This window comes from Cryptomeria japonica, chromosome 6, assembly GCF_030272615.1.
Source record: "Cryptomeria japonica chromosome 6, Sugi_1.0, whole genome shotgun sequence".
NCBI lineage: Eukaryota > Viridiplantae > Streptophyta > Pinopsida > Cupressales > Cupressaceae > Cryptomeria > Cryptomeria japonica.
In genome coordinates this window covers 234,348,021-234,366,011 of record NC_081410.1, presented here as the reverse complement: position 1 = coordinate 234,366,011, position 17,991 = coordinate 234,348,021, and the positions used below count along the sequence as shown (strand labels likewise).

Genomic DNA, 17,991 nt, shown 5'->3' with positions numbered 1-17,991 from the left:
CATCACAACCAACCGCTCACAACACTTCTCCATCTCTTCACACAAGTCAGGCACTAGCTTGTGTACTGATGGCCTCTGAGGTCATCTTCCTTACCTTTACCGGTGTTTAGCAACACAAGGTGATATCCAAGATATGACATTCTGTACTGCTTCATAACAGTGTTGCACATACATCTCTTCTACCGGTAAACCATCCCATACCGGTTGACATCAATGACAACACAATGCCAACAATCTCCTCCTTTGGCATTGATGTCAACACTTGTAGTATCTGACATACTACAAAATTCTTCTCCCCCTTTGACACAATGACAAAGGGCACTATCAGGATATTATTTCTCTTTGTATCCACTGGTCACTGACAGAATACTTTCTCCCCCTTTATCTTCATTGGATGTAACACTTCCTTTGATACCACTTGCTATCTACTCACCAACTGTTACATCTTCTCAAGTTACAGTACTTGAGATGGGGAACTTAACCATCAACTGACACCAATTGAGTACACGGGTCCAAAGTCAAGAAAGATGGATACCAATTGTTGATATGTCAGTGAATATTGTTCTCCTGCCGATCAAACTGCAACACCTTGCAAATTCCATCTACTTCAGTTTGGGCAGTCAACATTCTTACCAGTTCAAGCAAAACAACTCTTCATCACTAGACTTTTCATGATGAGCACTTGAACTCCCCCTGAGTTATACATTTCAGGTCCTCATCTCTGGTCAGGTACAATACTAGAACTCCATTCTTCACAATGCACCGGTTGAGCTGTTCATATACGATCATCTGATGATCCTTCAACTCCATTATATCCATCACAGCTTGAGACATGATCTTGGATCTACACAATGCCAGACAATGTTATCATCATGCCAGAAATCAAACTGGTTAGCCCAAAAGCATGCATGCCTGCATGAACAATCATGGCTACATAACCTACAAGTACCTATTAGCAGTCATACCGGTAACATCCTGCACATACCGGTTAACACGATACCAATTGTTAACCATAACTTCTTGATACATGCAGTGGTGATCCATCATTGATCTGTAGGTGTGTAGTCAAGGAGACACCTACACACTCTTGTCGTTACATTTTCTTCCTTTATGCAGGCAATAGCATGTTCTTCAATATTGCCTTCTTCACAAGGGGGGTGAGTGATACATTCAAAGTGCTACTTCCCCTATGATCCCGCATCTCCTTTAGGCTTTAGGAGATATCACTCGTGCCTTGAATGCACAGTGCCGATCCATGGTCTTCTTCCTCCATACCTGCTTGATCTCATTCTCCTTCCCATTTTTAGACTGGAGAGCAGGTCTTTTCTTCTTCTGCTGATGGGTCCTCCCACTTCCTGATATTGCATTACATCCAGAAGTGGTGCTATAGTAGCACACAACATTCATCCCAACTTCATCTTTGGGGAATCTTCTAATGTGTCGGTTTGACCATCTCCTCTTGTTAATGCTACTTTGACTAGCAATAGGGACCGGTGGACCTCTTACTCCTGCAGGAACATATGTCCTCTGGTTCCATGCAGATCTTTGCCTTCCATATGCTCTGTTTTCACATTTCTGTAGAGCATGGCCATTTTGTCGGCCTCCATGTAGCTGCAGGTTCCTCTTCCTACACTCAAACTCTCTATGGCCAGATCCATTGTAGTTATGACAACCAATCTTTGTATAACCGGGAGAAGGAACATGCATGTATCTACTTCTGGATACATTCTTCCTATCAGCATCTTTTGTATGAGATCCTACCTTGTCCTTTCTAGATCTCATTCTACACTCCCTTACCTTATGGCCATAAACATTACATGTAAAGTAGTAACCGGTAAATGATTGCATATGACTTACATGTTTATATTGCAATGCACGAGGAGATCTTGCCGATTTTGCATCCCTATCTTTTCCTTTTTGAGAAGAGGCCCAAGGTTGTCCGTTCTGAGCAGCTCTTCCGTCTGATCTCTTCTTCTTCTCCCACACTTGCTTCTCCCCGTGGGTGGTAGCATTTCTTTGTCCTCTGCCGGTGGAGGGTCTCCTTTGTTGCTTCCTCATCTTTCTGCTTCCGGTGAGAGTTTCTTCTCCCATCTTCCCCTTATCTGTGGGATCTGTATGAGGATACCTTCTTCCAACATTGATCTTTGCCTTTGTCTGCAAGTCCACACGGGTTGTGGTTAGGTCAATCTCTTTTAGATCTTTACACCGGCATACCTTGGTGTCTTTTGCCCGAGTCGTTAGCTTTGAGATGCATTTCTCCGATTCTTCAAGGCATTTGACTAACCGGTTCTGTTCCACAATAGAAGCATTCTTGAATAGCTTGTATTCTCTTTTAACTCTATTGAGTTCTTCAAATGTATTTACAAGCTCTCCTTCAAGGTCAACTTCTTCTTCTTCCTCATCATCAGAAGGATCTTGATGGCTAGATCTTTCTGCCATGTCTTCTTCTTCATCATCATCACTGCTCAACTTATCTTGTTGAGGAGAGGTGGTTGCCCAGCCACTTTCAGAGTCTTGGGCCATCAGAAGTTGTGCACCGTCTTCTTTACAGCAGCGGCTGCTGGAAGCACCATCTTCCTCATCCAGATAAATATGAGATGTATCTCTCATATCTCCTTCAAATGCAGATAAATATGAGATGTATCTCTCATATCTCCTTCAAATGCAGGATCTACTGTTGAGGGTTCATTTCCATAGAGCTTCTTCAATCTTTCCCATAAGCTCTTTGCTGTCTTACACCTGTCAACCTGTGAAGAGACATCACCGGTGAGTGCACTGAAAATAACCTCCATGGCTTCTTCATTGCACTGGTTTCTTCTTTCTTGTACACATCCAGTAGGAAAATTGATCTTTCTAGGGAGACCATCAACTACTGACATCCATACATCGAACCCTAAAGAGGATAAGAAACTTCCATTCTGCAACTCCAAATAGAAAAATTTGAACCATCAAATATTGGAGCAGAATTAGATACTAAGCAAGCCATTGTGTCCTTAGGCCGGAATCTACCCAAGTTGGAGAACACTCTTCTAACTGGGAACCTACGCTTTGATACCAATTGTTAGACACAATGTACCACTGAGAGGGGGAGGGGGTGAATCAGTGGTTCTCAAAACTTTTCTTTTTGGCTTTCCTTTGTGGGTGACACCAGTTTGTGAATCAAGCACAAGGCAGACTTACCGGTTAGTACTGAAACTAATTCAAATATGCACACACACAAGGAGACATCACATAACACCAGTATATGCGAGGAAAACCCAATGTGGGAAAAACCTCGGTGAGCAATGTTGCTGTAGTCTACTGCTCCAATCCAACCTCACAGTAAAACACAGTTACACAGTTTAGGGCACCAACCCAAGGAGCTACAACCCTTGACTTTAGGGCACCAACCCAAGGAGCTACAACCCCTAACAAATTTATGGGCTACAACCCAAAGGAGCACCAACCCCTGCACCGAGCTACAACTCAGTGTTCACAATTCAAACTTCAAATACATAAGTTATTATCATGTCACAAGTGAATTTTGCTACCTTATCAAATATCTTACTTTGTCGGTGAAGTACTTCTCTCTTCTACCGACTCACTCTTCTTCCTGCTTTGCACCTGTTGCTACTCTGCTGGATTTGCACCTCACTCTCTGCACATCACCGGTTTCACACTCTGCTGGTGTAGTCACTACCGGTTCTTCTCTCCAACCGGTTGAAAGCTTCAACCAGGTTCACTCTCCCTCTCTTGCTCATTGAGCACTCGGCTGATCTTGTCTTTACTTGCAGAAGTCTACAACTTCGCAATAACACAATATTCTCTCTATTCAACAACACAAAACAATCTCTTAGGCCATTTTACTTATAGCCCAGATTTCCTGCCAAACACTAATTCAAAACTCAGCCGGTTAGGGTTTCTTCACCATCTTTGAGACATACCAAATCCAATCAGATCTTGCAAGATCTGATCTTTTTGACATCTGAATGCATATCTCTGCCATAGTCGTGTTTCCTCAATCACACCCTTTAATCCTGGTGATTTGCTTTTTACCTTCTCAGCAAATCCTTCGGTTAGTCACAAGAGATCTGTCGGGCTGTTTCCTTCATCGCCTCGATCTTCTCAATCTCTTAGCTGGCTCGTAGTTGTCTTTCAGACCTGGAGCCTCAAACCCCTGCAATCCTTCTGCAACACATCTCGTGATTTGAGTGACTTTTCATTAAAGCTGACCAACCCCTGCAACAACCCCATCGTTGTACATTCTATCTTTATCCAACCGCGGGTTTGCCATGTTGACTCCATGTCGACTATCTGCCAGCTCGGCACTACCAGTCAGTCCAAGTAGGATCACCGACCAACCACCTTACCGATTCCTCACTTCGGCCGGTTTGCTAACCCTTCCGGTCTCAACCATTCTACTGGTTGTCTTGTCATATCTACTCTCATCTTGGGCTGTCGATGAAACTTTCAAACCGGTCTCCAGACTGGTAAGTCCTAAGAATGCTCATTTCCACAATGGGGAGGTCTCTTCTTTGTACCTTGCTTATATAACTGGTAGACTTACATACCGGTTAGCACTCTTGATGACATCATGTCATCATTCTTTCTTTAAGGCTCCATCTTCTTTCAGTCAGGTCAGATTCCTCTACTTACATCTATGCATCCTTTCTTTCTGATCAAGGATGTTCCTTCCTCTACGGTTTGTCAGAGTGACAAACACTTCAGACTTCCTCTGACTCTTCTCAAAATGACTACAACTTCTTCCGGTGGGGACCTTGCTGTTCTGCAACCTCACAGCATACCGGTTCATTCTTCTCTTCTAGTGTTGAAGTGATTCAGATAACATTATGCCTCTTCATCACAAGCAACCGCTCACAACACTTCTCCATCTCTTCACACAAGTCAGGCACTAGCCTGTGTACTGATGGCCTCTGAGGTCATCTTCTTTACCTTTACCGGTGTTTAGCAACACAAGGTGATATCCAAGATATCACATTCTGTACTCCTTCATAACAGTGTTGCATACATCTCTTCTACGGGTAAACTATCCCATTCCGGTTGACATCAATGACAACACAATGCCAACAATCACGTTCCACGAAATCAAGATCATCATTTTCCTCTAATGCAATGAGTATCCTGGATTTCCAAGAGTTGAAGTTTTAGGCTCCATCAAGCCTATCTTCTACCTTGACACCGTTCACCATCTTTTATGTTAAGATAGATACCCTAAGGAGAAGAGAAGAATATTTCGCTTTGTTTAAACAATTCTGATCACGATCTTTACTTAGACCCGCTCTGATACCATGTTAAGTTATGTATTGTTAATTATATAGGCAGCAGTACAGAATTAAAATTTCTCTGATTTGCTATAATCTGAAGCAATATATATCAATATATTGCTTGATATCAATTTTCCTTCAAGTGCTATATTTCTCCAATGTATTTAATTTGTTTGTTCTGAGTTTGCTGATCGTTAATTACATGCCTATAAGAATATATCTTTCACGAGTTTTGACTGAATGTGCACAGCATATAATTTATGGATTATACAGTATATAACTCTCATAGGCTTCACGTATAATCACCACAGATCATTCACTGACTATCGCATGCATAAGAACAGAATGTAATTCTCCAGTCGTTGCTTCTAATGCCCCGATAGAAAGAATAAAATACCCGTTTCAAGGGATGTGAACAGACATGACCCTAATCGAGGTGACACAACAAAGAGGAGGTGCGTTTAAATCAACACCCGATAGGTGATCATACTTAATTATCCATTAACAAATGGATACTAACCAAAACACTCCACACGTAGAATATCAAACATGTAAATAATTATTAACTATAGTTAGTGGAAATGAGATCGCTGAGAAGACAGCGATGAATAAGATATTGATAACAGTTAAGACAGCAGACAGGAGGAAGATGTCTCCTGCTGCTATAACATCAACATTCTCTACGGAAATGACTCCTTTACAATCACATATTCACACATTCTTGGGATCAAATCACTTCCCTATTCAGCTGGAGTTTTCTCTACAGCCATCACACCTTAAATCATCATTCAAGTTTCAAGAAATGTGGTTCAGGGAAACTCAATTTTTGCCTCAACTCAAAGTTTGGTGGGAAAATGCTCCTTTTGTAGCCAGCACCAGAATGTTTCAGTTAGCAAAGAAATTAATCTTCATTAAGCAGAAAATTGAAGTGTGGAACGCAGACCATTTAAAAAATATCTTCTTGGAGAAATCAGGAACGCAACCTAAGCTTGATGAGATAAATGAACACATCATAAGATATGGAATCAACAACTCTTCTTTCAATTTGCAGAATAAATTGCAGAAGGACTTAGAAGAATTCCTTACAAGGGGAGAAATTTTCTGGATACAAAACTCCAGATAATTATGGCTCAAAGAAAGTGACAAAAATACAATTTTTTTTCATCTATCTTATAAAATTAGACAAGGGAATGCATTATTTAGTATTGACTCTACTACAAGTTGTAGTCTGAAGGAAGCAAAGCTAATTGGTCAAGAAGTTGTGAAATTTTTCTAAACTTATGAAAAGCTCCAAATCAGTAAACAGATCAGAATGAAATTTCTGATGATCTCCTGCCACGTATTCCCAAATCAGTTTCTGTGGAAGATAATAATTTCCTCTTGAAGAAGTAAAGTGTCTGGTTTTTTTCTGTACCATCTGATAAAGCACTTGGGCTAGATGGTTTTACTGCCATGTTGTAATGTCCCTTTCTATTAAATGCCCGTAATTTTGCCCTAAAATCAAAGTTCCAAGGAAGTAGGAGATGGAATAGGGTTATGTACCAACTTAGATCACCTAAATTGAGGACCTGCAAACATGTTAGATAATCATGGAAAACATAATTAAACAAAAATCAATGATTATAATATGGACATAACTTAATGATGGATCTCAACCATAGGGAGGCTAAGATAAAGGGCATGTTAGGGTGCTTGAATGTTCCTCTACCCTCGGCCCAAGAGCGAATATTCAATCCCTCTTGGCCTCATGGGACCATTTGGTCACCACCATGAGTTGGTGTACCTAGTTAGGATTTCCGTAGCCGTTCCCCTCACCATCCTTCCTTTATCTTCCCCTATGATCTGAATTCCTTGATCTCATGGCCAATCATGATAGGGAAGGACGATTACAATATAGGGTGTTCCAAGAATCCCTCCATCCTAAGCCCAAGGACAACACTCCTTGTACCCCCTTGGCCTCATGGGACCATTTGGTCACCACCATGAGGGGGCATACTTAGGAGAGGACCTCATTGCTGTTTCCCATCCTTGTATCCCCTTATTCCTTAATCCTGATTGATAGCATTAATCATACACATAGAAATCACATTTCATTCATCTAATATGTAAGAGATTATATGAACACATATAGAGATTATGCATTATTATTCCCATTTAATAAATGTGAGAAAACATATGAACATATGGTTCTCGCTAGCTTATACTAATTCAAGAGAGACATTATTATATTGTTACTACGACTCAGAACAGGCCTGATCACTGTATATGAGAGCTTCCGCTGTTCATTGATGCTCTGTCCTGATTGCTGATGTTTATGCAGATTATAAGTATTCAAATTTCTGATGTGTTTCTTTATTCTGTTCTGCCTTTATATCTGGTCTAAACTCAGAGATTTGAATGATGTTCCCTCAATTTCCCTTCTAATGTCCACCAAAGACTTGTTTATATATCTCTCAACATGCCTCTTTCCAATGGTCACCTTCCTTTAATTAGGTTGGGCAGATTAATATAATAATTACTTATTTGTTTTTATCCTATCTCCAAGTGGAGCGGTGCTTGTAATATGTTCTAATATCCCTATTGGAGTCAGACCTAAAGCAAAATAGATTTAATTTCAATTAAACACCAACAGGTCGGCTCATTTCCTTTGTAATTATATTTTATTTTTACTTTGTTATCCTTTTCCGTTTGCTTCAGGTCTGGCCCTATTCGCTAAAGTGTGGGTTAAGTGGCTATTTAAGGTTGTGATTTGTAGTATAAGACCCTAATCTCAGACTGGGCATTACACGTGTTCTTTGAAAGAGGTTGGGAATTCTAGGGAAGTGAAATTTGGCTCTCTTTGGAGGAATCTAGGAGCACTGGCACCATTCTTAAAGAACTTAATAATGTTTTTATTGCCCTAATACCCAAAAAGCAGAACCCCTCAACCTTTGCAGACTTCAGGCTTGTATCTTTATGTGACACCATTTATAAAATCTTCTCTAAAGCGATCACTGTGAGGCTTGCTAAGATCACCCTAGAATTATCTTAGATAAACAAGGGGACTTTGTCAAAGGCAAGGAGACTTAGGATCATTACAACAGGGTAATTGGGGATCAAATGTTTGGCCTCATAAACTTTGTTGGAACTCGGTGATTCTTCCAAAAGCAGGGACATTTTCATGGTTAGCGTTAAATAATTGAATCCTTACTTGTGATAGATTGGTTAAGATGGGAATAGCTACACCTTTGAACTTCCTTTTATGTGGGCAACATGAAGAGACAACAGATAATTTGTTGGTATCTTGCAAATTCTCTCAAGCGCTGGTCTTGGCTTCAGAGTAAATTAAATTGGTCTACAGCCCTTCGAAACTCTTTGTTGAAAAACTTTACCTTTTGGCCAAAGCTACATCAAGATTCTTTGTTTTCTTGCATATGGTTAATCAGCCCCTCCATCTTAATTTGGCAATTATGGTGGGAAAGGAATGGAAGGATATTCTGAAAAGAATAACATTTAGTGGAAGAAGTTATCTGCATCATAGAAAAATCAATTTCTGAAATAGTAATGTCAAATGTGTATAAATTTGGATCAGCCAACATGTTTTCAAATTGGGACGCAAAAAATTCATCTCAGTGGAAATTTCTTCATCCACCAAATCCTGGAACTTGTGTGTCAAAAGAAAAAGTAAACATATCAAAGTGCTACATGGTCTCCACTGCCTCTTGGGAGCATCAAGCTCAATTTTGATGGAGCTTCTCAGGGAAATCCAGCAACATCTGGAGCAGGCTGCGTTCTAAGAAATCAATTAGGTTGGGTCATAAAAGCATTAGCTCCCAGATTGCCAAACAGAACAAACAATTAGATGGAGGCCTAGGATTTGGTTGCAGGATTGAAAATGGCTAAGGATTCAGGGTTTAAGCCTATTTTGATTGAAGGAGATTCTTTGATTATTATAAATTCTTATAAAACTTTAAACTCTCCAAGCTGGTCTGCTCACTACATTTCAAACCAGGTGTTTCCATTGCTCCAAAGCTTTTGTTCATGTCACAAGTAGTGTCTTGTTTCCTATCTAATGCTATGGACCTTATGCAAATTTATGGCCAAGTTGCACAATTGGCAATAGATTTTGTAAAAGACAGCCTAATCCCTGGCTTGACTCTGCACAATGCAAATAATCTGGTTGGGGGTGTCTTTAGCCATGCAGATTTGAACAAAAAATATGGTTTCATGTGTGTTTATATTGCATTAAAACTAGCAATTTATGAAGAAAAAGAGGAGATAGGAGCATCTGCTATCAAAACCCACAAGGAAGAATTGGGGATTTTGCTTTGTGACAAGATTATTGAAGTCTACAGAGCTCTGGTTTTCTTGAAGAATCATGTTGCCTAGCGCCCTCACAAGCATCATCGATTATTTTTGGCCGCAAATCAAGGACATTCTGCATCTTAAACGACAATCTTCTCTTGTTTTGTTTGTCAGAAGCCCTCCTTGATATCAATTTAATGGCATGTATCAGCGGTTTGCCTTGTTTAAATATTGTCATTGCAGTAGGTTCTAGTATAAAGGAAATGTATACAATGTGCAGTGGTCATATGACTTTTTGTGGAAAAGGATGTATCATTGTTAGTTTATTTTCGGTATAACCTACTTGTTCTTATCTATGCATTGGATTAGTATCTCTGGTTATGGCCACCTTCACTTCTTGTATGTAACTCTTCATACTTACGTATCTATTTTACCTATATTAATATAAGAGTTCAGGCTCTCACCTTTAATAAAAAAAATAAAAAATCATATAATATATTTTAAGTACTTATACTAGATTTTTAAAAAGAGTTTTGACTTTTAAAACTTCCTTACCAAGCATGACCATAAAATACAAGTCTCATTTAATATAGTTTTTTCCAACAATTTATTTTCACTAGATTACAATTGGGTCAATGCCTGAAGAAAACTAATGTAATAATAACAATTTCTTAAAATAAAAAAATCTTTAAATTTCATTTGGGACCAAAACTTTGAATTTTTATAAATAATTTTTTTTATAAGTTTTTTATTGAACCGTATAAGAGTGAAACATTACATTAATCGGGGGAAGGGCATATATTATGTTTTATATTAAAAAATAATAAAATGATATAATTATTAAGGGTATTAAAATGCCGATGAAGTCATATGTTTAACAAAATTAATTTACGGAAGTATTTTGATTTCTCCTATGACCTGGCACAAAAACTATGACGAAAAATAGAACAAGAAACAGTTTATGAGTTCGGAAACTCTTAAATGATGGCAGATGAAGCTGCTCCTTCCATGTGTCGTGCTGCTTGCAAAATACCCATACATTGTACGAAATCGTTGCAGCTAGGGTTTTTACATGTTTACAACAATAAGCAGACTTTTCCCCTAGTTTTCGGATTTTATAAAAGTTAAATTAAGATATGGGACAAATTTTTTTGTGCGAATCCCTATGAATCAGGCATGACAGGAAATAGGCAAATTTTAAGGCATGTGTAGGTAGGGTATCCACGCTATATAAGTGCGGTTCTATAATGGTTACCTTATTGGGTACATTGATACACGTACCGGGAGAGAGAGGGTGGCCTATCCTACTACTTGGCATAAAATACCTTTTATTCAATAATTAAATGTAAGCTGTCAGATAAAATATTGAAAAATAACTTTTTGACAATTTAATTAATTAAATTATTTTCCCGTTTCCAATGTCAATTAGCTTACGAGAAAACTTCTAAACAATTGCTCACGTACGAAAGGGGGACATTACATGAATTCTTTTAGTTATTCTAGCGATTCTTTACAAATGTGAATTATAGGCTAGTAACAATTCAATGACAAAATGGAAGTAAATAGAGAGGACTCAAAAACTCATGATCAAAAGTAAATTGAAACTCTAAATTTCATGAGATTCTTCTTGCTGAAATGCATAGCTTCATCTTAAAAAAGGTGGAATTGATGGAGACACATAGATGGCCTAAGGCTGCCATCAAAGAAATGTTGGATAAGATATAGAAGTCTTGGATGAAACAAAACGTCAAGTGAATGATGTAATGCCCCTTTTTGTAAATGCCCTAGTTTTTGTCCTAAAATCACAAATCCAAAATGAAACAAGGGCAAACATAATTAGAAAAATAATTTTCATTTAAGAATAAGATAAGGTAAACCTTATTTTTGAAATCCGCAATGCAGATATAACTCATGAAATACATCCAATTCTAGGGTTAGGATACGTATATATTGATCTACACAACCAATATCAACAATTACATGGAAACTCAACCATAATGAGGGTTGAGTTGGAAGACATGATGAGGTGCCCCAAACATCTTCTACCCTAGGCCCAAAAGCAAGATCTCATCCTCTGTGGCCTCTTGTGGTTCTTAACTGATGGTCCTTAACCATCATCATGAGGTGGCATACCTAGTGAGGGCTTTACACCATTCCCCTCCATCATATCAACCTCTCATCTCTTATGAAAGATTCACTTCAACAATTGATCTATGTGGAGATAGTAGGGAAGCTACAATAGGGTGCCTTTGACCCTCAACCCTAGGCCCAAGGTTAGGACCTTATCTTCCTTGGCCTCGTGTGGTCCTTAACCATCATCATGAGGTGGCCCCGTGGTCCTTGACCATCTTTACGAGGCGTTGTGCCTAGTGAGGGATCTCTCACCGTTCCCCCTATTGTGTCCCTTCCCTTCCTTCTATCACAATTGCAAGCAATGATAAAACATACAAAATATACATCACGATCCTCGAGCATTATTCTCATTATGAATATACATAAAATATGTTACAAAATATAAAGTACATGAATGCAAAGGGAATAAGTTATAAATATATGAACATTAGAAAAACATAAATAATTTAAATGCATGAATATTAATGAGGCATGTATATATGTCATTTCAGTATTGTATTGCATTGATACTATTTAGCAATATTGTATCAGATTCTATTATCATTGTCTTGTATTACATTAACAGTATTAACTGTATATCATATTATAGCACCTTATTCTATTATCATATTCTAATATACTAACCGTATTATTGTATTAACCATATTAATTTATACTAATATTGTCAATTTTGACCAGATCAGATTCCATTATTATTATTGTTAATTATGTTTTTAGTATGGTGCTGAATTAATGAGTGAGCATCCCACGTAATCACTAACTGTCTATATAACCTTACCGTGCTGTGTGTTTCCTTTTTTTTAACAGTCAACATGACTTCTGTGCTACCTTCGTATCCCTCCCTTTCCCTTATTCTGTGTGACAGTATGCTGTATATTAAACCATAAACAATATTAATAATTCCCTTAGGGATTTCCACTTACCTGTGCTGAGCCAGACTTTCTTTCTTTTCTTCCTATTCCCGTATTCTCTTTTTCTTATCTCCCGTATTTTCTTCCTGTAATGTCCCTTTTTTAACTACCTGGAAAGTGGGGACAATTATATATCAACTATCAGTTTTCAAGAGATGTCTTCCCTTGGTGATGCTAATGTTGCCTTGCAAATGACATACAACCGATTCAAAAGGAGCAATGTATGGATAGGATAGCGGATTGATATGGTATCTGATATGATCCTTAGAAATATGCCAAGTTATAATATTTCAGTCTGTAACACTATATATACAGAGATACATGATCTTTCTGATATAGTGATATGGGTTATGCAATAAATCTCTGGTAAAGCTGATAATCTTTCCCTCCAGCTAGACTAATGTAGAGCGGATTTCTGTTTCAGATTCACTCTCAATAAGTATGCAGAAACTGTCACTTATGTCTCTGCTATATTTAATGTGTCGATATACTTATGCAACTATGAATACAATGATACCACCCCATAGTAATAGGTTGCTGTTTCTAGTATTGGCGATATATGCTTGCATCACGATGGTGCTGTCTTTGATATTGCCAATATTCCTTATGCAATCACTTATGTGCCTTCGGCAATGGTTCCCAAAGAGCGATCCTAAAGGAAGTCCAATTCCCACTCCCCTCCTAAAATGGAAAGAGTTGCCTTCTTATATTTTGTGTTTGGAGTGTTAAGACATGCCTCATGTCTCTTTGTGAATGCTTCCTACATAAACTTACTAATCATTATTAATCTCTAAACTAATGATCGATGGTAATTGGGTTGTCATCGGGTCTATCTGAGATTTGCCTTTAATTGGTGACTGTTGATCATTAGTTGACATCGTGTCACTTTAACCATAATGCTTAATCGACTTGTACCCTTAGTTTAGCCAATATTGTTATAATTCAAACTACGGCGTTATTATATGGTTGACCATTACTAGGTATACCGTTTCCATGTTAAGCATCGATAATTTATGATTATTAATTTCCCATTGCTTGGCTACCGCTTTTCATATGGACTACCATTGCTGTTAACACAAGAGTATGCCGTAATTATTGTTCTTCACTGATCCCTCATTCATCGACTACCTTCAGTATCGTGCCTGCTATGTCTTTCTTCTTTATTGTGAAGAGTGGATGATTGGAACGATTTCTTGGTATCTTTATTGATTCTTCCTTCTTCCGTTCTTCTAAACTGTAAATATATATAACCATTCTGATCTGATCTGAACTGCTCAGTCGTGATGTATGACTACTGATACGTATGGCTGGAAATATATGTCTAAGAGAAACACGGCTGTATCCTCAAAGGATGAAGTAAGAAAATAAGATATCCCATGATGTCCTTTGAGAATGGGATCGATCCATATGATATATCTTGCAAGATCAAAGGGTTGCATCTTTTGAGTGTTTTAAGAGTTACGTCTTTTCAATGGAATGGCTTCCTGTAACAGCCACGTCTTCTATTTAATATTATTAATTTATTTGCTTAACATTTTTAATATTATCACTGCTATTTATCGATCATTGTTTAAGATCAATATACCACTTCAATGATACTCAATGCTTATTATAACCTTGTCGTTCTTTGTCATTATCATTGAATTAGCTTGCTGCACATAGATTTTAATTATTACCTTAATAGATTGAGCTTTATTTGATGACCTGTCTTATAACCGCTTGTTCTTCTTTGTTGATATCAATTTGGCATATCGTTCATGTATCCTAGTTATCTTTACTCTTATGCACTCACCGGGTATTTATTTTATTATTATTATTTATTTATATTACTTATATTATTATTATTTAATATTAAGCAATATAAATTTTATATTAAATTTTATTTGTTATTAATAAATAATGATCATATATAACATAAATAATAATCATAACAAATAATAAACATTAATAATTATATATTAGAGGAAAATCGTGAAGTCTCATAAATGAGACGATTTTCCAATATTATTAAATGTTAATTAATAAATGTTTTAATTATCGTATTTATTGAATCACAATAATCCAATGTCCAAAAGGGGTTATGACACTTCCTCTCTTATTTTTCCTCCTTCCTTACCGCCATGTCCTGGCTGGGAAAGATCGACTCTATTTAAAGAGTCTCAATGGGTATGTCTTTTCTCTTAAGAGACATGTAAATCAAAATGTCTTTTGACCGCAGCCTTTGCAAAGCATTGGTCAATTTAATATTTCATGTGACTATTAGTAGTTAGTGTGAATATTATTGTTTGTAATTATAAATATAAATTAATATTTATTGTGAGTATTTAATAATTATTGGGAATAAATATCGACTGTGATTATAAATACAAATCAGTATTTATTTAATAATTATTGTGAATGTCAGTTAACAATAATAATTATTGATTGTGGTTATAAAATACAAATCAATATCTATTTAATTATTATAAATATTGGTTAATGAACAAATAAATGGTTTAGATATTCTTTAAATAGAATCTAAATACCCAAAATATAAGGGATATTTCATATTACAAATGAGCAAATGAGGCATTCACCTTGACACAAGTATGTGCTTAAATAATAAGAAGTAATGAATGTATTTTTTATAGAAATTTCGTATTTCTCTTTGGGAAAATCATTAAGAGAAAAGAAACATTATTATCTTGACAAATTTAACCTCACTTATGTTCATCAACAAAAGGCATGGGCAATATACCTTGAAGAGTAAAGATTCTTATAGTTCAATTGACAACTAGCTTAAACCATCTTTGATTTGGATAGGTAAATGGAAAAGGCCTAGAGAAGAATGGAAGTAAAGATTTTGTATCTTTTTCACGACAAGGGTAGTTGACACTAAGAAGCAATTTGTTCTTGAGTGTGAAGCTTACTACAATATTCAAGCCAAGTATGCATACACTTTAGTGGCTACTTCACCATAAGACTTGTTTGAAGTGAAGAAGGTTTGAAAACAGTGGAAGTCTTAGTAGTGGTTCAATAATTGCAAAATGTAGGAAGACAAGTTCTGCTGTTCCATAGGCCATCTTTGACCTTTGGGACGTTGAAATTGTTTGCTTGCATGCTTTCAAGTTTCAACACATTTTGAAAATTGGTGCTATTAGGATTTCTTTTGATATGGTTAACTCAAATTCATGGTTAATTGAGATAACATCCATTTTGGGTGCACCTTATTGAGTATATCAATCCACTTAGTCTCATAGTAGGCATTGTGGGTCTCTTTCTATCTAGCTTTGAACCATCTAATTCTCTCTTTTGGGAGCCTAAGTGGTAGTAACATTTGTGTATCACAGTCACTAGTTTTGTCTCTGTGTTTGGATATTTGTTGACCTTGGATGTTAGAAGAGCTTCTAGGAGGAGTTCTTTTCTTTCTCCTTAGATTATTCAACTTTCCTTTTTTAGTTCCAGACATTTCCATTGGATATCGTTAGATTGTGTATTGTCTCTATTGTGATGATGGATGACTACACCATGAGTTCTTGTATGCCGATCATTGGTCCAAACATGTGACAAAGTGATCTCTATCTTTGGTCTTCATCAACTCTTGATTCTTTTAAAGGTTTTCCTCCATGTGGGATTATATACTAGATCATGGATATAATATTTAGGGCTTCCCCACTTTGGGTTTTAGTGTTTAATAAGTTTTACAGTTTGCTGTTTAGTGTCTTCCATAAATGTGGAGGTTCAATCTAGATGTAGTCTTGAGTCCCATTGAGATACTTTGTTAAGTTGTGAAGATTGGCAAATTTCATTATGTCCTTGTGAGGCTATTTGTGATTCCTATCATGTTAAGTTGTAGACATTGGCAAGTTTCTTTCTTTCCTTGCTGGTCTGTTCGTAGTTCCTCTAGGATCATCTTTTTAAGAGTCTTTTTAGAAGCCTCTCTACTAGCATCATATGAGTTAGAAGAAATGCATGAGAAATTGCCTTGGAAAATTTCCCTCATTCTATTTCATCTTGTAGAAGATTGCTTGAGCATCATTCAGAGCTGGGATGTATTGTAAAGTCATGTATCTCCCTCCTGTATACAACTTTTACTATTGTTAATTTTAATTTCACTTGCTTTATATTCTATTACATGTGGCTTTCTAAATGACTAACATTTCGTTATTTTATTGTGTCAAAACAGATTTTCTTGTCTATTTTGGCCTGACTTAGCTTTTCTTTAAGGCTTCTTTCCTTTGCTTTTCTTAATACAATATGGATACTGGGTTGTACCATAACTTGTAAGCTTCTGCACATGAAAACTACTTACCATATGTTTGCGAACACCCAATATATGGCTTTCTAAATGACGAACATTATCTTATTTTATTGTGTCAAAACACATTTTCTTGCCTATTTTGGCATGACCTAACTTTTCTTGAAGGCTTTTTTCTTTAGCTTTTCTTAATACAATATAAATATTAGGTTGTACCATAACTTGTAAGCTTCTGCATGTGAAAAATACTTACCATATGTTTATGATTGTTTATAGAAAGAGAAGATATAACTTAATTCTCCTGCATTTTGATGCACGTTTACCAGATTGATTTATTAACCTGTGATTCTTTAAAGCTGTCACACAATTTAATGAATATGTTTTATTTTGAAGAATAATGCTTCTGTATAGAAAATTCTTTATCGTTTTCTCAGACTGCAAATTCTTTATGTGGGGGTCTGTATTAAATTGGCAGTTTTGTTTTCCATTTCAGCCCTCCAGTTTCGGTTGGCTGCTTATTTATTTACTAAGCTTAAGTAATTTTGTTTCAAGTTGCATAATTTGATTTTCTAGTTACAGTGTAGGAGATTTGTTCATGATTATTATATTAAGAATTGCAATGTTTCTTGTGCAGCAGAGGTATGAGTGGAACCCATTAAAGAGACACGAATACCATTGTTATGTGGATCTCGTAGGTAATTGCATATTGAAGGTATATCTCTAACTGTGCTGTCATTATAAATGAAATACCTTGTGCAGTTGTAATAAGATACTTAGCACTGTATGGTCATTCATTATTCATGACTACTGTGTGTGAAAAATTCTGTTTTTTTGGAAAGAATAAGGTTTTTTAAATTTTAAATGTTCAAAACAGTTTGGAAAAAATGTGTAAATCTAGTTGGTATACAAATATAATTATGATAATGAACGATATGTGAATTTAGTTGGCATACAAGTATATACATGAAAGCCAACAAAAGAAATAAAAATACTGAGAATGCGTGTGATTGACTGATCACATAATTCATCATTTGTACTGGTTCTGTCTCTCCATTGCCTCAAATTGTATATAAAGCTAAATATCTTTAAGGTCTGAACATGCTAAGTGATTCAGTTTGTGATGATTTATAAAAGTCAAAACTGTTGTCAATGTTTCTATTTA

At 36.6% G+C, this 17,991-nt stretch overlaps 1 protein-coding gene across 6 annotated transcripts in view; it reads left to right on the top strand.

The window, feature by feature from the left end:
• LOC131071474 (probable RNA-dependent RNA polymerase 5) overlaps positions 1-17,991 on the top strand; it is a 245,886-nt gene that overhangs the window by 34,508 nt on the left and 193,387 nt on the right. For 3 of the 6 annotated variants that reach the window (XM_058007354.2, XM_058007349.2, XM_058007351.2), the window contains one exon: positions 17,467-17,541. In XM_058007354.2, the coding sequence (XP_057863337.1) occupies positions 17,467-17,541 (75 nt within the window). Of the gene's footprint in view, positions 1-17,463; positions 17,542-17,991 lie in introns of all 6 variants that reach the window. The other 3 variants (XM_058007352.2, XM_058007348.2, XM_058007350.2) reach the window with 1 other exon arrangement.